Source organism: Saimiri boliviensis, chromosome X (assembly GCF_048565385.1).
Source record: "Saimiri boliviensis isolate mSaiBol1 chromosome X, mSaiBol1.pri, whole genome shotgun sequence".
Taxonomy (NCBI): Eukaryota; Metazoa; Chordata; class Mammalia; order Primates; family Cebidae; genus Saimiri; species Saimiri boliviensis.
Window position 1 is genome coordinate 13,262,631 of NC_133470.1, and position 24,495 is coordinate 13,287,125.

General features: G+C 39.7%; 1 protein-coding gene across 4 annotated transcripts in view; it reads right to left on the reverse strand.

Annotated features, from left to right (window-relative positions):
• CTPS2 (CTP synthase 2) overlaps window positions 1-24,495 on the reverse strand; it is a 229,871-nt gene that overhangs the window by 47,316 nt on the left and 158,060 nt on the right. For 2 of the 4 annotated variants that reach the window (XM_010336699.3, XM_010336700.3), the window contains one exon: window positions 661-3,404. The exons of 1 other annotated variant lie outside the window; for it this stretch is intronic. In XM_010336699.3, coding sequence (XP_010335001.2) covers window positions 2,450-3,404 — 955 coding nt within the window. In that variant the 3' untranslated portion in view covers window positions 661-2,449. Of the gene's footprint in view, window positions 1-660; window positions 3,405-7,620; window positions 7,664-24,495 lie in introns of those variants that run through there. One more of the 4 variants, XM_074391694.1, reaches the window with a different exon arrangement.

Sequence of the window (24,495 nt, forward strand, 5' to 3'; positions counted from 1 at the left end):
GAAAAAGTGTGGAGTTTTAGTTTTTTCTTTGATGGTTTGTTAATTTGTTCATTTATTTATGAAATCAGTGTTAAGTTGTCAACAGTTTAAAATAACACATTATAAGATAGTATTGTAAGCCTCATGATAATCTCAAATGAAAAAAACGTAAAACAGATACACAAAAAATGAAAAATGAGAAATTAAATCATAACGAGAGAAAAAAAATCACCTTCACCAAAAGGAAGACAGAATGAAAGGAAAAAAAGGAGAGAAGACCACAAAATAACTAGGAAACAGATAAAAAAAAATGGCAGAGTAAGTCCTTACTTATCAATAATAACATTGAATGTAAAGGGACTAAACTCTCCAATCAAAAGACACAGAATGGTTGAATGGATTTTAAAAATACAAGACCCAATAATCTGTTGCCCACAAGAAACACACCTACCTATAAAGACACACATAGACTGAAAATAAAAAGATGGAAAGATATTCCAAGCAAATAAAAAAACAAACAAAAAAAGCAGGAGTGGCTATACTTAAACCAGACAAAATAAATTTCAAGGCAAAAACTATAAAAAGAGACAAAGAAGGTCACTATATAATGACATAGGGGCCATTGCAGCAAGAGGATATAACAATTATAATATATATATCCACCCAACACTGGAACACCTAGACATATAAAGCAAATTTTATTAGAGCTAAAGAGAGGCACAGTCCAATACAATAATAGCTGGAGATGTCAACACCGCACTTTCAGCATTGAACACATTATGAAGACAGAGAATTAACATAGAAACATTAGATTTAATCTACACTATACACCAAATGGGATCTAATAGCTATTTACAGAACATTTCCTCCAAGATGTGCAGAATACACATTCTTCTCATCAGCACATGGATCATTCTCAAGAGTTGACCATATGTTAGGCCATAAAACAAGCCTTAAAATTTTCCAAAAAAAAAAAAAATGAAATTATACAAGATATCTTCTCCAACCACAATGGAATAAAACTAGAAATCAATAACAAGAGTAATTTTGGAAACTATATGAACACATAGAAATTAAACAATGTGCTCCAGAGTGACCACTGGGGTCGATGAAAAAATTAAGAAGGAATAACACAGGAATAGAAAGCCAAATACCACATGGTCTCACTTACAAGTGGGTATTAAACATTGGGTATATATGGACATAAGGATAAAAACAATAGACACTGGAAACTCCAAAAGGAGGGAGGAAGGGGAGCAACAACTGAAAAACTACCTATTGGGTGCTATGTTCACTATTTGGGCGACAGGTTCAATAAAAGCTCAAACTTCAGCATCATGCAATATATCCATGTAAAACTCCTGCATATGTACTCCCTGAATCTAAAATATGTGTGTGTGTGTGTGTGTGTGTGTGTGTGTGTGTGTGTACACATTTAGTTGTATTGTAACAAAGCAACTTTATACACTTTTAACATTTAAAACTGAACATCATCTTTCCTTTCCAGTGAAACAAAAAGAAAATTTAAAAATAAACAGGAACAAAATTACAATAGAGAATGTCGGTTCCAAATAAGATCCTACAAGTTCTGCTGATTCTCCCATTGAGTGGCAGGGCTCAAGTCATCATTAGGAGAAAGTTTATTTTAAAAGTGTCATCTTAAGCTGCAAGGATGTCTGTCAAATATCACAGCTAAACACGTCAAAGGAGAAGCCATGTTGTCAAAATGCCCACTTAACTCACTCAAACATCTCAAATTCACCCTTTGCTGACCTTCTACAATCCCATTTTTTAAAAGTTTTTTTTTCTTTTTTTAAACGAGAAAGTAGACAGATACATGTTGGTAAATGCTAATGGTCCACATTCACAGAGACACAGTGTACTCTCTGAGTCAAATATGCAGAGAAAGGAGGAAAAAAGCTAGAATTCTATGCATTACTACACAAGGGCCTAGCAACCTCCAGCTTCCAGCAGAGTGAAGGGAGCAGGTTTTTTTTTTTCCCACAGAGCTTGGTGGTGTTGATTCCATACAGTTTTTGTTCAGACAGGAAGTGATTAAAATGAATTTCGAACAGAAAGAGTACAGACTCTTTTTCCCATTGTATTCTGCTCAAGGTATTTCCCCCAGAATAAGCTGAGAACAATGGTATAGAGCAGGCATCCCCAAACTTTTTACACAGGGAGCCAGTTCACTGTCCCTCAAACCGTTGGAGGGCCACCACATACTGTGCTCCTCTCACTGACCACCAATGAAAGAGGTACCCCTTCCTGAAGTGCGGTGGGAGATAAATGGTCTCAGGCGGCCGCATGCGGCCTGCTGGCCGTAGTTTGGGGACGCCTGGTATAGAGAAAGGAGACCTCAAGAATAGGGCGACTGAGCACAAGAGGAAAAAAAACAAAAGACTGCAACTTGCTCCCAGGGACTGGAGAAAATTTTTAAAAAGGAAGGTTGGAATCCGTCAGTGTTCTATTAGTCATCTTCTCCTTCATCCTCCTCTCCTTCTTCCCCTTCATCATCATCTTCGTCTTCTTCACCTTCATCCTCATCACCTTCTTCATCAACATCTTCTAATCCTTCCTCTTCTTCATCATCATCATTATCTTCTTCTCCTTCTCCTTCTTCTTCATCATCCATATCCGGAACCAAGTAGTATTGTAATGGGTTTTGCCAAATATCATCTTTGATGACCTCTCCTAAGTCATCAGCACCTGCATCAGAGTGGTCCTTAAACCAGGTAAAGAAGCTCTCTGGTTCCTCATGCTTCCTCTTCCTGCTGGCTATATTCTGCCTTTGACTTGAACGTTTTGTCAAATCCTTTCCAGATTTCCACTTGATTTCGGTGGATGTTGAAGATGGATCACCACTCTCATTCAGGTGAAATTCTCTGGAGATAACTTTATTTTCAAAGTAAGGATTTTCATCAAAATGAAAATCTATTTTGTAACCTGATTTAATAATATCTTCAAATTCTGTAACTTCAACACCGATCAAATAATGCAGTGCCTCTTCATCCTCCTCCCCAAGCAGTGTAGATATTTGTGGATGGTTGACAAATGTTGTTACCCAAAAATTTGGGATTTTGGCAATCAATTCTGACCTCTTCTGAAAAAATGGTTGGCGGAGTCTGTTATATTTCTGTTCTACTTTCAAAATCTCTTCACTGGCTTGTTCATTAAGTCTGTCTATTTCATTTTGTACTTCATCAATATTTTCAATTATTTCTTGCTGTTCTTTTTCTCCCTTCTTCACCAAGCCTGTAGAGGCCGATGTCTCCTTCAGTCCCCGAGCAGGAGATGGTCTTGGTTTCTTCTTTTGAGGTGGGAGTGGAGACCGGCGGCGGCCTTTGCGGACTATGCTGATGGGGAAGTCAGAAAACAAGACCACGAGTCTCCTCGGTCGTCCAGAAGGAGGCAGAATACTGAATCTAAAATTTAAAAAAAAAAAAATTAAAAAAAAGAAGAAAAAGAGACTGGAGAAGGCAAAGAGATAAGTTAGGATAGCTGGCATTAGGCAAGACAAGCGATAATGAAAATGTAAATCAAAACAGCAGCAATGAGTAGAGAAGAAGAAATCTATGCCCAAGGCTTGGTGAAAATTTAATTCACAAAACTTATGGGCTGATTAAATTGGGGATGGTATTGAAAGAGCAATATTATAATGCTTTTTCTATGTCCCATTGAGACGGCCATGAAGATGGCAATATCATCATCAAAGAAAAATGGAATATAGAAAAAGAATCATGTGAAGGGGATAATGGTGAGTTAAATGTGTTTTGCTGTGTTTATGTGTGTCTTGATTTTAAGCACGTTGAGGCTCGGCACAGTGGCTCATGCTTGTAATTCCAACACTTTGGGAGCCTGAGGTGGGAGGACTGGTTGAGCCCAGGGGTTCAAGACCAGTCCAGGCAACATAAACGTAGCGAGACCTCATCTCTACCTTTAAAAAATAAAAATAAAAGCCTGTTGACTCTGCTACACTAGCTGACATCCAAACAGAGATATCCAAAAATGCTACTGGAAAATCATATCTGGCACACTTAGGGAACAGATGATTAAGAATAGAGATTGAGATTCAATCATTAACAGAGGGTGAAATGATCCGTACTTTGAGTAGCAAGGCTCTAAAGCACTTCCAGACTTTCAATTCTACAACTGTCCAAAAATAAGGGAAGATTGTTGATAACATAATAAAGGCTCTGGGGGTCCAGTGGAAAGGGATTTGAAAGACAAAAGATTGAGATTGGTAGAATGAAAGTGTAAAAGAATATGCTTTGGCATTGAGATCATTAGAGCTGGAGAAATTCTTCCTGTATATATCAACGAAGTTTTATTTTAAAAATTTGTTTGCATGTGAAAAGAGGCATTATGAAAATAAGAAAAGAAATGCTTTAGGATACTTAGTCCCACTAACAAGGTAATGGTATAAACAAGTGATTTAACAATAACGTAATCAAAAAGCCAGAACTCTGAGAGTAAATAAATATTCAAGACCTTCCTATGACACCTTATATCATGAATACTTTCCTATAGAAGTTTGTTTATTTGCATGAAAATAGGCATTTGTATATGAAATAGGATACATCTAGACAGCCAATTTATTCCCTTAAATAAAATAACAACCTGAGCTGCTTTAAGCCAATATTTGAAAACACATCAATGATTCAAAGTTAATATGGAGGACTTTAAGAAAAGAATTAAAAGCCTCAGGAAAAATCATACTGCCAAAAGTAGAACAATAATGAGCTGAAGTTTCAAATTTTGTTCTTGTATTAGTTAAGGCAGTTAGGCAGAAACATTGCTCAGAGTAAATTTATTTCAGTGCTGCTAATAGCCAAATGTCTTTCTTTTTCAGTCTCTGCACATTGCAAAATCCCAGGTCCTGCAGGTGCCCTTCTTTAGGTCAAATAACCCTATGAGTCCACCCTCTCTTGCACATGAATCTGCAGTCAAAAGTGGTCACGTCCATCTTGGCAGTCTGGTTCATCAGATCATTTCTGCTTCAACAGCTGAGAGTCCCTCAGTGCACTGGGGCAGATTCGGGAAGCTAAATAATGATTCCCTACACTAAAAAATACCATTTATTGGACATTTTTAATAAGAAACAAGTGTGGATCTCAGCTAGCAAATTTAACTGTGCATGAAAAGCCACACTTTCAAATTGTTTTTAAGTCAACCTAAATTGGACTCTGAGCCCTAGTTTCTCCCTGCTGGCAGGAATCCAAATTTTAATCATTTGTGCCTACTTCCCCTCCCTTCTCCCTGGGTTGTAAAAGGTCCCAACACCAAACCACTTATTAGTCATTAGTTCACATTGTTTACAGCTGAGAAGTCCAGTAACCCTTGAGTTACAACTGAAACCACCTTTGCAAAAGTTGTAACAGTGAGAAAATTATGACAGTGAAAGAGATCTAACAAACTCCATCTTGCTTTTAACCTCCAAATTTCTCTCGGTCATTCCTCAGCATGGGCCAAGCTAACTTTGGGAGAAATTTATTTTATAGTTTAAATGGTAATAGCCCTTCCCAAAACTAAACTGGCTTTGTAAAACTAATAAAAGGCCACCAGGTTAGGAGGATGAGAGAAGCCCTAATTCTGCTAAGATATAACAGTAGTTAAATGATTACTAGCCATTATTCCAGAGGTCACAAGATTTTCAGCTTCCTGATTACTAGAGACTAAGTACATTAGTCCATTTTCACATTGCTATAAAGAATTTCCCTGAGGCCAGATAATTTATAAAGGAAATAAGTTTAATTGACTCATAGTTTTACATGGCTGGGGATGGGCCTCAGGAAATTTACAATCATAGCAGAAGGGGAAGCAGGCACCTTCTTTACATGGCAGCAGGAGACAGAAGAAGAAGTGAAGTGGGGAAAGTCCCTTACAAAACCATCAGATCTCATGAGAACTCACTATCATAAGAACAGCATGGAGGAAAATACCCTCATGATCCAATCACCTTCCTTCCTTGACACATGTGGATTACTTGTTCCTCCCTTAACATGTGGGATTACAATTCAGGATGAGATTTGAGTGGGGACACAGAGTCAAACCATATCATTCCAACTCTGGCCCCTCCAAAATCTCATGTCTTTTCACATTTCAAAACCAATCATGCCTTCCCACATTCCCCTAAGTACTTAACTCATTCCAACATTAACCTAAAAGTCCAAGTCCAAAGTCTCATCAGAGACAAGGCAAGTCCCTTCTGCCTATAAGCCAGTAAAATAAAAAACACATTAGTTACTTCCACGACACAAGGTGGTACAACCATGGGATAAATGCTCTCATTCCAAAAGGGAGAAATTGGCCAAAAAAGGGGGGCTGCAGACCCCATGCAGGTCTGAAATCCAACAGGGCAGTCATTAAATCTTAAAGCTCCAAAATGATCTCCTTTGACTCCATGTAAAACATCCAGAGCACAATGATGCAAGTGGTAGGCTCCCATAACCTTGGGCAGCTCCTTTTCAGGCTGGCATTGAATGCCTGTGGCTTTTCCAGGCACACGGTGCAAGCTGTTGGTGGATCTACCATCCTGGGATCTGGAAGATGATGGCCCAATTTTCACAGCTCCATTAAGCACTACCCCAGTGGGGGTTCTGTGTGGGAGTTCCAACCCCACATTTCTCCTCTGCCCTGCCCTAGCAGAGGTTCTCCATGAGGGCTCTTCCCCTACAGGTGACTTCTGCCTGGACATCCAGGAGTTTTCATACATCCTCTGAAATCTAGGCGGAAGTTCCCAAAGCTCAATTCTTGTCTTCTGTGCACCCACAGGTCCAATACCACATGGAAACCATCAAGACTTGAGGCTTACACCCTCTGAAGCAACAGCCTGAGCTGACTATGGCCCCTTTTATCCTTGGATGGAGCTAGAGCAGCTAGGACAAGAGACACCAAGTCCCTAGGCTGCATAGATCAGGGAGTCTTGGACCCGGTCCAAAAACCAGTTTTTTCCTCCCAGGCCTCTGTGCCTGTGATGAGAAGGGCTGTTGTGAAGGTCTCTGACATGCCCCGGAGATATTTTTCCCATTGTCTTGGCTATTAACATTCAGTTCCTTGTTGCTTATGCAAATTTCTGCAGCCAGCTTGAATTCCTTTTCAGAAAATTGGGGTTTTTTTCCTACCTTATGGTCAGGTTGTATATTTTCCAAACTTCTAGGCTCTGATTCCTCTTGAATGTGTTGCCAATTGGAAATTTCTTCTGCCATACTCTAAATTATCTCTCTCAATTTCAAAGTTCCACAGATCTCTAGAGCAGGGGCAAAATGCCACCAGTCTCTTCATTAAAGCATAGCAAAAGTGACCTTTGCTCCCATTCCCAAGAAGTTCCTAATCTCCATCTGAGACCACCTCAGCCTGGACTTCGTTATTCACATCACTATCAGCATTTTGGTCAAAACCATTCGACGAGTCTCTAGGAAGTTCCAAACTTTCCCGCATCTTCCTGTCTTCCGAGACCTCTAAACTGTTTCAACCTCTGCCTGTTACCCAATTCCAAAGTCGATTCCACAGTTTTGAGTATCTTTATAGCAGTATCCAACTCCTGGTACCAATTAACTGTATTAGTCCATTTTCACACTGCTATAAAGAACTTCCCTGAGACTGGGGAATTTATAAAGGAAAGAGGTTTAATTGACTCACCTCCTTAACTGCTCAATCCAATGGGCTCTTTCCACTCCTCTGGCTAGGATGAACACATAAGAAAGAGAAATATCAGAGGAAGCTCTCTTTATTCTAGCAGAGATGGCAGAGAACAGGGCTGGTTTGTAAGAGGAGAAGGGAAAAGGATGTGTCCCTGTGAATACAGGAAAGGCAGTGAGGGTGTGGGCTCAACTTAGGTAAGTTTGAGGTCATGAGGTCAGCAAATTGTGGCAGTTGAAACCTCAGGGCCTTATCTTTCTATAAGACAAGATTATCTGCCAAGTTATGGAGTGGACAGTGGGTTTGAGGCATAAGGCAAATATTTTAGTCTTATTTAGTTTATTTGTTCTTACACATAAATATACAGTGACCTCACTTAAATTCACTCATTAATTCTAATAGTTTGAGAATTATTTTAGATTTGGTAGATACACAGTCATGGAACCTACAAGTAATGAAAGTGTAGAAGCAATCCTTCTGCCTCAGCCTCCCAAAGTGCTGGGATTATAGTGTGAACCACCATGCCTGGCCCACATATAGCTGTTTTTTATTGTATAAAATTAAGGTGTACAACATCATTTTGTACATGAGGCAAAGATTTTAAGGTGTACATCATGTCATACACCTTAATTTTATATAATAAAAAATACCTACATGTGGGCCAGGCTGAGGTGGGTGTATCACTTGAGCTTAGGAGTTCGAGACTAGCCTGGGCAACATCACTAATCCTCCTTCCTCAGCCTCCCAAAGTGCTGGGATTACAGTTGTGAACCACTGTGCTCAGTCCCATGATCTTGTTCTAACCCATAGGTTATATCTCAGACTTTTGTGTATCCTGATTCCACACTTTCACTTAGAAAAATATCCAGGTTCCTAGGCTCTTGTTGCCATCATGAGGAATGTAGACAACCTAGACAAGGATTATAGGAACTGAAATAAGACTGAGTATAAAGGACAGAGTGAAGGAACCAGCCAGGCCTATACAAAGGCCCAGGAGTTCATGGTCAAGGTGTATGTAGAGCTCTTAAGTTACATGAGTAATCTAGTGGTGGGTGCCAGAGGAGTGGAAAGAGCCCATTGGACTGAGCAGTTAAGGAGGTAATCAGTTTGATGAAAGCCATTTCAGAGGAGTGATAGGAAAGGAAATCTGATTGAAATGGGCTTAAGTGTTTTTAAGAAGTAAGAGGTGGATACAGCCAGTTTAGTCTGTTCTTTTGAAAATATGATAGCTAGAGGTGATTTTGGGGTCTGCCAAGGCTTATTATAGTTTTTCTTTTTCTTTCTTTTCTTTTTTTTCTTTTGAGGTAACAGCAGCTTGAGTGTCTTTAAAGGCTACAGGAAAGGAGCCAGGTTGAACACATAAGAAAGAAATATCAGAAGAAGCTCTCTTTATTCTAGCAGAGATGGGAGAGATGGTTTTTAAGAGGAGAAGGGAAAAGGATGTGCCCCTGTGAACACAGGAAAGGCAGTGAGGGTGGGGATCAACTTAGGTAAGTTTGAGGTCATGAGGTCAGGAAGTTGTAGGAGTTCAAACCTCAGGGCCTCACCTTTCTATAGTATAAGACAAGATTACCTGCCAAGTTATGGAGTGGACAGTGGGTTTGAGGCATGAGGCAAAGATTTTAGTCTAATTTAGTTTATTTGTTCTTGCACATACAGTGACCTCACTTAAATTCACTCATTAATTCTAATAGTTTGAGAATTATTTTAGATTTGGTAGGTACACAATCATGGAACCTATAAGTAATCACAGTTTTATTTCTTTCTTTATAAACGTTGTACCTCATTTCTTTTCCTTGCCTTGTGGCATTGGTTGCAGCTAGTTTTATACTAATTCTTTGGCAGGGGAGTGCCATACCACACGGAGACCACAAATTCTGGTTCCATACCTCATATGAAGCAGGTTTGGGGTCTCAGTTTCTCATAGGAAACTTATTTTTCTTCATCCCATACCACATCTGGGACAAGATCACTTGTTTCCTAGCCCTTTGGCAGAGTTTTCTAGTTACCCTCACTAGAAAACTTTGTTTCCTAGATGACAGCTTTGGTCTGGGATCCTAATTCCAGCTTCCCACCTCCCACACAGCCAAGGCCACCTCTCTTGAGTGGTTGGGCCTAGCCTACTATGGTCCTCCTGGGGTGCCAGCCTGGAGTTGTCTTCATTCCTTGCAGTGGCAAAAAGGACTTAGTAACCTAGATATTTTTCTAGGTTGTGGGTGTTCAGTGGTGGCTCCTATATGTGATGCTTGCACCCAGTCTTTAGGGCCACCCAAACATCAGCTTGGGAGCTATGAGTTCTTTTCTTCTTACTGGCACCTGGTGACTTCCCTTTCTTATTTCCAGTTCAGCTCTGAAATTACACCATTTTAACCAACACTGTATTGAAGTGGAGTGGGCATTGGGGTCACATTGGCTCAGTCTACCTTGCTGCTGGTTCCTTCATGGTGAAAATTTACAGATCTAGATGGTTTTCTTCAAGAGCTCTCAACAACCCAAGTGGAAAGACAGAGAGAGCAAAGGTTGCATTTACCTCAGTCTGGGCTTTGTAGGGTGGACAAGATAGAAGTATGGGGATGGGATGGCATTGAGGATAGTGGCAGGAGGATGGTGAAATGATGTACTATGAAATCTCCACTGGAGAGGGAAAGAATTGAGTCCAGGAAGGGGTTAAAAACCTGAAAGAGAGGGAGGGGTAAAGGAATTGTGCAAATAAGTTAGGAGAGCAGATGTTCTAGGAATAAAAGAGTGTGGGAACAGGCAAGCCAGGAGATAGTGCTCAGAGGGGGTGGATAATGGAGCATAAGCCTTAAGAAGAAGATCATTTCCAAAGGGTGTCCAGATCATGGAAATTGATTACCAAAGTGTAAAGCAAGTGAAGCCTGCTGGAATTGGATCCTGGTTGGTGATGCTTCAGATTTCCCCTGCCCTCTGTCTTATCTTCCAGACTCTTGGGTCAACCATTTCCAATCTTTACAGTCATCTATGAAAATGTGATCTTAGCCAGAAGTTACCAAAGGATGATCCAGGAGCCCCTGAAATCAGTGCTGCCTAGAAGCTAGGGACATGAACTTGGGAGTCAGACTGCCTGAAATTGCATCCCTCCCTGATGTGTTTCCCTTGGAAAAGTTCTCTAACACCTCTGAACCTCAGTTTTCTCTTTTCTAAAATGGGGATACCAGCACTGTCTACCAGATAGGGTGATGTTGAGGAGTAAATGAGATGATACGTGTAAAGTGGTTGTGTCTGAACCTGGCACATAGGAAACACTAAGAAAACGTCAACTGCTACACTTGGAGGTGAGGAAAGTGGTACTGCAGAAACACCACCATTTCTTTGGTTTTTACAAAAGAAAGGGTGATTCCAAATACTTCATTCTTTCATTTAAATAAAAGACTTCCTGAATTCAGGAGGTAGAAGAAATAAAAAAAGAAATAAACAGAAAATAAATAAATAATAAATAAAAGACTATTTGTTTACTTGCAATTTTAACGAAGTTACTAAAATCTGGTGTTCACACCCTAGAATTTGTCCTTTACCTGAGTTTCATGGGGACTCGAAGCCTCCTATATGGGCCTTGTTCCCATCCCCAGGATCACAGCAAATCCCTTCTGCACATTTGCACGTGTTGATAACATTCCCCCCGTTTTGAGAAAAGATGCTTTGTTTTGCCACATTATCAGAATATCTTGAGGTTGGTGAGATTTTTCTCTTGCTGTTGTTCTTGCTTTTGAGTTATAAGTACTATTTGGCTTCATCGACATCAATTTAAGTTGGGAAGGGTTGTCTGGCTAACTCTGTAGTGGGCAGTGAAACATTTTGCAGCCACAGTATTGGGAGGCCATAATGTTCCAATAAATGGATATTTAAATGCATAATTCCTTACCATCATCCTGGTGTCTCTGCAGATACCGAAAGGAAACTGTCATTTGAAAAGGCTAGCTTGTTTGAGACATGCTAATCTCCCTCTATAAACACTGAAGAGCATCTATGCAGTGATTTTCTACATCACATATTTTGTAGACTTTTAACTTGGGACTCCTGTGCTAAATAAATCGGAAAAGCCCAGGCAGGTCAAGAAAGCAAGGGCATTAGGTACCTCAGTAACAAGGTCACCTTGATTCTTCCTGAAACACAAAGACCACAAATATCCAGTCACCTGGTAGCTGAGCTGAGCTTAGAAGTCAAGTGCTATGCAACCTGGATGGAATTGGAGGCAATCATTCTAAGTGAAGTAACTCAGGAATGGAAAACCAAACCCCATATGTTCTCACTCATATGTGATAGCTAAGCTATAAGGACGCAAAGGCATAAGAATGACACAGTGGACTTTGGGGACTCGGGGAAAAGGGTCGGGGGTGGCAAGATATAAAATACTGCACATTGGGTACAGTGCACACTGCTCGGGTGATAGGTGCACCAAAATCTCAGAAATCGCCACTAAAGAACGTATGTAATAAAACACCACCTCTTCCCCCCAAGAAAATAAAAAATCAAAAGAAAAAAAGAGATAGCAGGAGACACTGCACAGCAGCAAAATATTCGCTTTCTGCATTTACTCCAACCTGTAACTACTAACTGAATAGCTTCAAAATCCATTTACTGCTTGGAGTTCTCTCCTAAGGACAGCCTTCCCCATTTCAAAAACTTGAACAAAAATTCCACAATAACATCAAATATCCATTTGGTGTTCATATTTCTCTGAATATTCAAACTTATTTTCAACAATTGGCTTATTTTGATAGGAACCAAAATCCACAATTTGGCCGATTGTGATATCTCTAAACTGCCCTATATATTGCTTCCTTTTTCTGTTTTTTTTTTTTTCTTCTTTCATTTATTAAGGATACAGAGCTGTTTATTCTACAGAAATCCCTCATTGTATATTTTGCTGATTAAATTGCCATGGTGCTATTTAACATGCCCCTCTGTCCTGTATTTCCTGTAAACCTTTGATTAAATTTGGAAACTTGAAAAAAAAAAAAAAAAAAGAAGAAGTCGAGTGCTGTGGATCTCAGTCTACTGCTCCTGCATGTCCCACTTAGTAGCATGAATTTGGAGCTGAGTTGATCTGCAATGTCTCATCAACATAAAAAATGGCTTGGTGAGTAAAAACCTCAAGGGCAGACAATTTTGTATTAAAGAGTAAGACCTGGAGAATTCAAATCCAAGTCTATTCTACTATATAAATTAGCCAATTTTGTAATAGACAATAGGAAGCACTACTTTTCATTGCCTGTCTGAAATTAGGAAGTCTTTTGCAGCAGTACATTTTGTTTGGAGCAAAATATATTTTACTGTGCACTCCCAGAGTCATGATCTCATTTTCCAAAGTGTTAGTTCTGAAAACATAACCAGATGAAAGAAATTTATCCCTTTACATAAATTAATTTTGCAGACAATTTTTTATGGACACCTCCCTTAAAAGCTAACACTAAATGAGATACACTTATGCTTGCAACTACAATTTATCTGGGTTAATGGGCATTTTTGCTCTCTGAAGGGGAATTTTAACCTTCTGTCAAAGCAAAGGGACTTGGGAGTGAGCAAGTATGTCAAACTGTCCACAAAGAAAAGAACCAGAGAAATCAGTTCAAACTAATTCAAGGCAAGGGTGAAGTTGCCATCTGTAGGAAATCTTTTGGGGCTCTATCTCCAGATTAACCCTGTGTATTGTCTCCTGACCTATAATCCCCTTGCCCTCCTACTTAGCAACAATTCCTTTGCTCGTTTTTCTAGTTGATATATCTCCCTATAGAAATCAGGAGTTCCACCAAACAACCAACTTTAGTAAAAAGTTCTCAAAACCAGGTTGTTCAATGTAGAAATGCTTCCATGCCAACTGGTAAGTAGCTGCTTCTCCAAGCCCCTTTGAGTGCTCCCTACCACACTAGCGTGACCATCCCAGCCCTGAAGAGCCCCAAATGGGTGCTGCCCAGACACTTGGTGTTCATTGACCTTCAAGCTAGTCCACTACAACTGCATGCACTAGCATCCATCTTCATGTATCCTCCTAGCCAGGGAAGGCTCAATCCCCTGCTAGGGAGATGCCACTCCAGCGGGCAATGTTGGCATCTACTGAACAAAAATGCCCAAGTGTCCATCTGGTCTCCAAGGCTGTGGCCCATCATTACATGCTTGCACTTTCTAGCAGTTGCCCTCGCATGGACACCTTTGGAAACTACATACTCCACACAGTACCAGAAAGATTATTCTATATTTTAAATACCACCTCTGATTGAAAACATGCTCACTATTTTATTTTCTCCAACATATTTCATTTTCATTGAATGTAACATTGTCCTGTCTATTTTCCTCAAAGAAACATGCATCCTCATTCCCTCACCCCAGCATGAAAAGTCCACATGAACCTTCTGAAATGACTCATTTCACAGAAGAATCTGAAATTGCTCCCAATCTCAGCAGTTCTTCCCTATGCTTGCATTTCAATTAAGATGAATGTAAGAAGGTGCCTCCCATCTCCATCTGCCAAGGAGAAGGAAGAACAATGCATAAGCAGTTTGCTTTTCTGAGTTCTCTTATTTTTCTCCCTCTAACCCTCACTGTCTACAATACCGTGAAGAAAAAGTTGACTTCATTAAATATATTAATAGAGGAAAGTGGAATGAAATAAATAATAGGCCATCAGATGTTTAAACAAGACCAAGCTAGTTTTATTAAAGACAGTTTGCCACACAGATTTAGGCAATTATATATTTATATGATTGTTTCTCTTCTCTCTGTAATTCTCCCTCTGGTTAGACATTATTGTCTGTCATAGACTATGGCTAAATATCATCTTTTCCCACCTTACTTTTCCCTTAAGCTTCCTAATTTTTAGTGTTTGGCTTCCTAAACTGCAAGATATTTCAGGAATATAGATGTTAAATTATGGCAGAAACACCATTATTTGGATTTATTTCTTGCCTGTTGTTTAGTGCTATTTCCTGCTATTTCTCTACTTTTTTCTTTTTAAATTCTTTACTTCTTTTCTTTTAATTAAGGCTTTCTTTCTTTATTCCTATTGGTTTGGAAGCTATAATACTATTCCTTTAGTAATGTTTCCCGGAAATGTTAATATTTTAACATTTGTATCTTGCTTAACAAAGTTAAATTAAAACATCTCTATTCTAGAGCAATATAATCCATAGGATTTTTTTTTGACACAGGGTGTCACTCTGTCACCAAGATTGGAGTGCAGTGGTGCAATTGAGGCTCACTACAGCCTCCACCTCCTAAGCTCAAACAATCCTCCCACCTCAGCTTCCAAAGGAACTGGAACTACAGGTGCAAGCCATCATGCCCTGCTTTTTTTAAAATTTTTTAAGAGATGGGAGTGGATCTCACTGTGTTGCCCAGGCTGGTCTCAAACTCCTAGGATTCAGCACTCCTCCTGCCTCAGCCTCCCAAAGTGCTGGGGTTACAGACGTGAGCCACTGTGCCTGGGCCACAGAAGGTTTCTTTTCTGATCATCTCCACTCTTCTTTTACAATGCTTTGGATCAGCGCTTTAATTTTGCCTCACTTCTGTTTCTAAGAGTTAATATTTTTATAGTTATTTCACATTGTCAGCATTTTCGATTTGCCCATCTGTTTACCAATTTTTAATCATCACTCCTTGCATCTTACTTAATTCTGGATTCAACTTACTTCTTATTGAAGTACATACCTTTGTAGCTTTTTCAGTGAGAGTATGTGAATTGTAGATTTAATTTTTATTTATCTGAAAACATTTCTCTTTGACTTTCATTCTTCTATGATAGTTTAGTTGCATATAAAATTCTGGATTGCCGGGTGCAGTGGCTCAAGCCTATAATCCCAGCACTTTGGGAGGCCGAGGTGGGCAGATCATGAAGTCAAGAGATGGAGACCATGGTGATTTCCCATCTCAAAATAAATAAATAAATAAAATTCTGGATTGATCATAACTTTATCTCAGCAGGACAAATATTCCACTATATTATGACTTCTTTTGTTGCAATTGAGACATCTGCTTTCAATCTAATTGTCTTTCTTTCCTAGGTAACCTATTTATTTGCTTTTTCCTCTCTGGTTCCTTTTAAATTTTTACTTGATTTGCCATTTGACCACTATGTGTCCTCACATGGATTTGTATGTTTTCAGTTATTTTACCCAGAACCAACTCTGGGACCATTATCTCTTTGAATACCACATCTTCCCCATTCTCTCTCTCTCTCTCTCTCTCTTTCTCTCTCTCTCTCATTTCTTCTTCTGGAACTTCTCCTGGGTATATATTTTAGAAGTTCTCATTTGCTTTTCCATTTCTTTGCTTTTCTTCCTTTTATATTTTTCATCTCTTTAACTCTCTGTGCTAGTTTCTGAGAAATTTATTTGGATCTATATTTTAGTTTACTGATTCTCTCTTGAGCAGTGTTTAATATGCTATTAAAGTCCATTAAAATTTTCATTTCAACAAACATATATTTTAATCTAAAAGTTCTATATGTCTTTTGTAAATCTGTCTGGATATACAGGGGCTTATGTTTTCAATTATTTATGTCTTAGATCACTTCTTTTATAATGTTTATCCAATAATTCTATAATCTGAAATTATTGGGGTTCTAATTTTGCTGCTTGTTGTGTGTGCTAACTCTTGTTCTTCATGGATTACCACTAGTTTTTTAAATTTTTGATTATCAGCTCCTGTTCAGAGTGATTTTTATCTGTGAGATTACATGTTGCTTAGGTTGAAGGTGTGGTCCTCCAGAGAGTTTTCATCAGGAACCCCAAGATATTATCAACTTGGACCACATTTCTTGCCTATTTCTTGAGTTGGGGATTCCCTTTTCATACAGGTAATGTAAATTCAAGATCCAAATTACAAGAAGGCATGCCCATAGTTGCAAGTTCTCAAGATAATTCATTTCCCCACAGAAGACAAAAACACGATAGACAAATTTCCTTATTGTCTCCCATGACAGTTGATGATAAGAGATTACTTTCTCATCAAACTTTCCTTGAGCTCTTCTAGAGTTCCAGATTTATGATGGTGTCTGAGTTCTATCTCCCTACCTTGAGTCATTTCAAAGCCTCCTCTCCTGTCCCTACATGGCCTCTAAAACCCAATTCCTATGGTTCCTGGGACTGGTTACCCCTCTCCCCAACCTTTCCAAGATGATTCAAAGCTTCAGTTTCCATTTATAAATGTTGGGGTTGAGGAATGGGTTGGTTTCTCTTTATTTTTGCCCTCTCTCTCCCCCAAAGATTTCCTTTACTTTCCTGTGAACTCAGCTCTAGATCCAAAATGAAGCTAGCTACAGATTATTCAGCACTTCCATTTGTTTTGTATTGGGAGGATTGTTTGATCCTCTTGCTTACCATGATGTCATGAGTGGGTCTTTACAATTATATGTCACAACTGAGTTTTAACTACAATATTTGTCTGAAGAAGAAAATAAAATTTACTCGCATTGGTTCTGGTCCAAACAATATTTCTCTGCCTTCAAAAGAGTTTTGCATCTAGAAGAATATCGAAAGATAGGTACTGGGTTGTGCATTCGTCAATTATACATGAGAGCAGCAATCTGGAAAAATGATTGACTCACCATATTAATCTGGTATAACTAGAACTTTGTTCTTCAGGGTTTTTTAACGCAATATATAACATCAAAAATATACATAGTTTTCTGACACCCAGATATTAGTGTAACGACCTTTTAAAAATAATACCAACTTTATTGTTGAGCAGTTTTTATATAGTACAACTCCCTGTCATGTCACAGGTAAATGTTAAAGACTTGCTATCTCATTTAATCCTCACACAACCCTATGCTTAGACGTTGTTCCCATTACACAGTGAGGAAGGAGATCAGAAAATTTAACTAACATATCCAATCACTATGCTGCCTCAGGTTTGTTCTATTCTTAACTATCCTCCTGAACAGGCTCGTGCCTTGCCCCTATTCAGACACCTGATGCCAATACCAAAAGGAACAGATACTCTGAACAAAGATTGAAATTGATCTTAATTTGTGTACTGGAAGAAAGACTGCCTTTTTTCTCAAAATGAAAATTTCCTTGCAAACAAAAGTTCTCATTCACTCAACAAATATTCACTGACTGCCTAGGTTGAAGGTGTGGTCCTCCAGAGACTGCCTGGAGGACTTTGTGCAGACACTCCACTATTATTGTATGCCAGACTTCTGATTATTAAGTTAAAACTTAAATAGATATTACTCACTGGATCACTTAACACTATACTAAGGAGGGCGAAAAGAAGGAAAAAATGTAATCTAGAATATTCTCCTTAGTATAGCAGGAAACTCAGCTGGAACCTAAATTTGGTTCACCACAGAAATCAGGAATATTTAGGAGCTTGGGAAGTAGATTAGGGGGTCCTTGATGATGTACAGAAATGCCTCTACAAGGAGCCTCATCCTAAGGAAAGAGATTCATAAGGAACAATTTGGGCACTAGGACAATGGATAAAATAAGAGAAAGAGGCAGGTCTTCAAATTGTCTGGATTTATGATGTAGTTCCAGAAACAAGAGGCTAAAGCCAAGGAGCTAGAAAAACCCATGAGAGTTGAAATGCCAGGTGTCAATTTTGGCAGTTCCTTTCATGAATAACAGAATCCACTGCTCATGGCTCTCGCAGTAAAGGGAGACTGTGCCTTCGTAGGGCAGGCATCAGTGCCCTCAGCATGGAGCATGGGACTTGAGCAGCTTCAAGACAAGCATCAGTTCTGGCATCATTTTGTTTTGTTTTAATTTTTAGTAATTTTATAATAGAGTCAGGATCTCACTATATTGCCCAGGCTGGAGAGCAGTGGCTATTCACAGGTAAGATACCAGTACTCATCAGCACGGGAGTTTTGACCTGCTCCCTTTCCAACCTGAGACAGTTCACCTCTCCTTAGGCAACTGGTGGTCTCCCTCTCCCAAGAGATCACCATATTGATGCTGAACTTTGTGCAGACACTCCATTGGCATAGAACACCATAGCCCAGAACTCCTGAACTCAAGCCATCCACCCACCTCAGCCTCCCAAGTAGCTGGGACTATAGGTGCACACCACCATGCCAAGCCTGGCCTCATTTTGAATGCCACCAACAGTGACCCAGCTGCCATCTTGGGTCTTCATACTAGCAGTATGAAGAGACTTTCCCGTAGAAGTCTGTAGCAGGAGAGGAGACAAATTTAGGTGCCAGGGGGTGGCCAGTTCGTGGATCCTTCATGAGATACCTCCTTGAGACTCCCAAGACTACCTGGAAGGAGTTAGACCAGAGTTGCAACAGAGTGCAGGATGTGGAGTCTGAGCTTAGGTATTGGAGTGTAATTTTCTTCAGTTTATATTAAGTAAATTTGCCACTTTGCAGTATGAGAAGATTAAGGAAGTCTCACTTTATGTGCAAAATGTAAAATGTCATAATTTTTTAAATTTCAGATTCTCATAATTCCAAAGTTACATGGCCAAGCGAATTTCATGCTGATTTATTCAATTGTCACATGGCACAGTCTTGTTAACCATTAAACAGAAATAATGCTCCTATTAGAACATTCACATGAATTGTGTGGGTTTTGAATTACACAAAGTTTATGAGTGTTGTTGCTACTGTTTTAGCCTATTCAACCTCCAGGATGATGTGCCTGGGATGCCTGGGTTATATAAGCAGCAGAGACAAAAGAGATCTATGTATCACATGTAGCCATTCTAATCAATGAGAAAAGTGTACTTTCCTTTCACTCCAATAAATTAATGCCTCATTTGTTGCAACATGGCATTTTCTCAGAAGACTCCTGAAAATAAATTAAGTAGAAGCTGCATTTTTAAGCTAGTTCCAACAGAGATTTATCACCTAAGTAACCATTATACTGATATGACTGTAATATTTTTATTTTTCAATTCATTGGTGATTACACCAGTCTATTTTTCATCTCCCTATGAGCTTAATTCTGTCTGCCCACTCAGAAGCCTCCCCTGGCCATAAGCAGTTCATGAGCCTTTTGTAAAGAATCTTCTGAAATAAAGAGACTGGGTATGCTATAATGGACCTTTGTCTTTGTTTTTTTATGACAAAGGTAAATGTAGTCATTGAGATGAGCAAGCTCTTACAGCAAGTTCTGTTTGTGAAGGAAAGAGAAAGAAAAGAAAAGGAAGGAAGAAGAGGAAGGAAGGAAGGAGGGAGGGAGGGAGGCAGGAAGGGAGGGAGGGAGAAAGGAAGGAAGGAAGGAAGGAAGGAAGGAAGGAAGGAAGGAAGGAAGGAAGGAAGGAAGGAAGGAAGGGATTATTTGAAGTTGCAGTGAGCTATGATGAGGCCACTGCACTCCACTCCGGCCTGGGCAAAAGAGCAAAACACTGTCTCAGAAACAAAATTTAAAAAAAGAAGAAGAAACCCAGTTCTTGAAGGATAACCTAGAAGTGAGTCCCCTAGGTTTTTTCTTCTCTTTTTCCTTCCATAGATAAATAGGCAGACAGACAGAGAGATAGGGATTTTTATAGCTATAGATAGATGAATTTATTTCCTTCTATATATATAGCTCAAGCTCTGGGATAACCTGCAATCCAGAATTGAGAGAAGGCACAAAGGTAGCTGTAGAGAAAGCCTCTCTCTTCAGTCACTGGGCCAGAGGTGGGTTTCTGCAGGCTGTTGCCCTTGGAACTTTCCCTGTCGTATGCCAGGCAAGGACCAGCAATGAGGCAACAGCAGGAAATCTCCAAATTTCCGAACAGAATTGCCTTTCTTGGGACTATAGAACCAAATCAAATAAAAACATTTGGGCTGGGTGCAGTGGCTCATACCAGTAATCCCAGCACTTTGGGAGGCTGAGGCAGGAGAATCACAAGGTCAAGAGATTGAGACCATCCTGACCAACATGGTGAAACCCTGTCTCTACTAAAAATACAAAAATTAGCTGGACATGGTGGCGCACACCTGTAATCCTAGCTACTTGAGATGCTGAGGTGGAAGAATCGCTTGAACCCGGGAGGCGGAGGTTGCAGTGAGCCAAGATTGCACCACTGCACTCCCGCCTGGAAACAAGGCGAGACTCTGTCTAAAAAATTTAAAAAAAACATTATGGACAGAAAATGCCATTAAGTCCTTGAGTTCTAAGAAGGCTCTTGGAAAATTAAAAACAAGAAAGAAAATGAAAAATTCTTCGGGCTGAAGATAAGGATCAATCGTGGAAATAAAAGAAAAGAATATGACTCATGAATTTCAGATACAGGATGAAAATGGATATTTAACAATTATACAACAGATAGAAAGATAAGGATCAATCTTGGAAATGTAAAAGAAAGGAATATGACTCATGAATTTCAGATACAGGATGAAAATGGATATTTAACAATTATACAAAAGATAGAATTAGGCATTTGCTGCATATGATGCTGAAAACAGAATCCCAAGTCAGCTAAAGCACACTTCTGCCTATTTCTACTTCTTTAGAATGGTCTAAGAAAAAAATTCAAGTACCCAACTACTTGCACAATTTCAGGTTCCTTGCACAGAGTCATAAATCAAGCCAGAAGAAATTCCAAAACCGATTTAAACCAATTATCTGTTCCAGGAAAGAGCAACACTTAACTGACTCAAAAGAAAATTTTAAGGCATTTTGGAGGCACTTCCGCTACCTCCTTTGTTCCCCTTTCTGATGCACAGCCCATCTCAGAGATGCCAGCTGTGGCTCCTTGGTACCTAAGAGGCCAGAGAGAAAGGGGCAGGCACCCAGCCAGTGTCATGGCCTGGGCAAGTCCTGAATTCTCCCTGTGATCTCTGCTCATACCCAAAGTTGCTCTCTTGAGGTCAGGCTTTGATGTTCACCTGTTCCATCTCTGATCTGTCCCAATTCACCCCTCTATGCAAAAATTAATTCATTCACCACTTCCCATAAGGACCCATTCACTTCAAGAATTTTGTGAGTTTTAAAATAATATTTTCAAGGCTTAAGAGCTTGCGGCAAGAGATCACACATGAACATGCAAGAACCTCTCCCATCTCTTATTCTCTCTTTTTGGAATCCTGTCTCAGTGTCTCCTCTTCATCCTGCATGGATGATTTCCCCACTCCCCAATTCCAGATTTTAATTTATTCATAAAAGTGTCTCTCTCTCTCCCTCTCTCTCTTTCATGCACAGTCATCAAGAACTTCCCAGTCACTACTGCAAGCAGACAAGACTTCCAAGCAACTACAACACTCTTATAAAGAAGAACTTTGATGTAAGAAATAATCTCTATCTCAGTCCATCTATCCAAGTAGGATCATTTCTGAATTTAGAGTCAATATCCCCTGGTACTGTTCTCACAGTCCCTCACTAAAGTCCTTGTACGGAATAAGTTATATAAAGCACTGCCTGGTTTCTACATGGTGACATTCAGTTTCTACCACTGATAGGTTTCATATCTTCTTTAGTTTCCTATTGCTTTTATTGCCTATGCTTCAGGTAGGGTTCCCCAGGAAGAAGGCAGTGAGACAGGTATTTGAATGAAAGTAGCTAATTTAGGAGGTGATCCCAGGAAGCTCTGGCAAGGGAGTTAGGAACATGAAACAGAAAACAGAGGAAGCCAATATAGAATGCATTTGTGAGCAATTTATCACTATGGGCAAATGGGAGCTTATCCTAGAGGGGATCTCTGGGAGATGGTGTCAAACAGGCCTCTCCAGGTTCAAGAAAGCTGAGGTATTTATCCACCAACCCCTCCATCATTGGTTGACTGTATCCCCTAGGGGCCTTCAGGTGGTGCCACTTCTGACCCACCCTGCACAAGGTCCTCCCCTGCAGCCAGAGAAAGCCCTCAGGCAGAGTTGCAAGCGAATCCAGTAAGAAGCCACTGGCAGTGATGGGCACTGGAAAGTTAAGTGCTTCAGAGTGTGGGTGGTGCACTACTTTCATCTGCTCTGATGAATACCCTAGACCTGTTCAGCCTAAACTGTTCTCCTGCACTAGTCCCTGAAGGGGCTTTTCCCACATAATATCGAACTGGCATAAAAATTAACTTGCACTCCAATCACCCAGCTTCTTTTATTCTCTGGGAACAATTGTATAAGGATCCTTGTAACCTAGTGAGCATAAGCAGAGAGGGCAAAAAACATACATGTCAGTGAAATGTATGTGATATTCATCACTGTTTGCTGACATGGTAGATGACATTTAATTCAAATGCTTCTTCCCGCCATTTTGACAACTTGCTTATCCCAATGAACTTCATCACTGTCATTCTGGATTTACAAGAAAATTCCCATCAATCAGTAAAAGTTAAAAAAAAATCCATTAGCAGGAAAGGAAATGTCTATAGAAGTGATATTGGATTCAGATACCTTGACCTCAGGTAAAGTGAGATTTCCAGTAATGCAGTATGATTTTTTTGTCATAAAGTTTTGATCTCAAAACATGATTTACTCTTATTTGAGTTTGCATGAATGTTAGATAATGAAATGATTTAAGTAAAATTAAGTAATTGTATAAGTGTCTTTCTCAGCTGGAGCCTTTGTCTTTTTCACTCTGCCATCTCCCATTCAGCTGACAAACTACTTCAACATTCCCAACCAGTGTCCTGATATTTCAGTAGAAAGCAATGGTGTATACTGGAATGGAGGATGCTTAGGAGGTGCAAGTGAAGCACTTTTGTGGCCCCACCCAGTTCATCTAGGCACATGGCCACCAGGTGAAGGCTACATTTCCCTGCCTCCTGTTCAGCAACATTGGCCATGTGACTAAGTTCTAGCCAATGAGCTAGAAATGTGATGTCAGCTAGTGATTTTTTTTTCATCTACTGATCTTATCTGAGGAACTTTCTTAACAACAAGAGCACATGTTTTGCCCCTTCTCTCCACCACCTTCATCTTCCTACATCCAGCTGATTAACATGTTGATGTGATGACTCTAGCTTTATTTGGACCATTAAGATGAGGTCCATTGCATTGCTTCATAAGATATGACTTTATGAGAAATGTGAGAGACTGACGTTCTTCTTCATTGGATGGAAATATTGTATTATTTCAGTATGAAAAATCTAAATTGGAAAAAATAGGCCCACAAGCTTAACTAGCAGGACACTGGTTGTTCCCTAATGACTTAAAACAGAGGTCTCTCACTCTCTGTTTATACATCATTTTATAATCCTCAGCCAAATCTTCTTGTGATTTTGTTTCACATATTGCTTAAAAAAAAAAAAATCCTCCTAGACCCTTAGCAATTTCCAGAAAATGGTGTTCTTAACCTTGGCCCATATTAGAACCACAGGTAAGCTTTAAAAAAGACCCATGCCCAGAGTGAATCCCAGACTACCAATTGGTGTTATTCTATGTAAGAACCTCTTGAGGCATTGGTTGAGTCACTGGCATTTTTCATATCACTCCAGGTGATTCTAAAGTGTAGCCTGGGGTGTGACTCCCTAACACAAAGAAGCCCCACACCACCAGTGTGGCTAGAGCAGATATCCTGCTTGAATTAATATACTAGACTAAAAGTTAATTATGCCATCCCTTCCTCCCAAACAGATCATATTCAGATTTTCCTATCATATTCTCCTACTTGCTTCATTTTAAAGTAAAGGTATAGTCACAGCCTGATGCCCCTCATCAAAAAAAAAAAAAAAAAAAAAATGTGAACAGCAGGTGTTGCAGCAAAGGAAAAGTTAAATAATCTCAGGGCTGGCCAAGTCAGAAGAACAGGAAGAAATTTCTCAAGCCCATCGCCCCAAGAATTCAGAGGCTAGGGTTGTTTAAGGGCACTTTGGTGGGCAGGGGGATGGGGAACTGGAACAATTGATTGGCTTGGGATGAAATCAAGGGGTGGTCTAAAATTCTTTGAGCAGGTGAGTTAGTTCCCAGGAGTGAGGGTGTTCTCAGGACCAGGTGGTGTCTCTTGGTCTACCAAAATGCAAAATCTGAAACATATCTCTAAGACCAGTTCT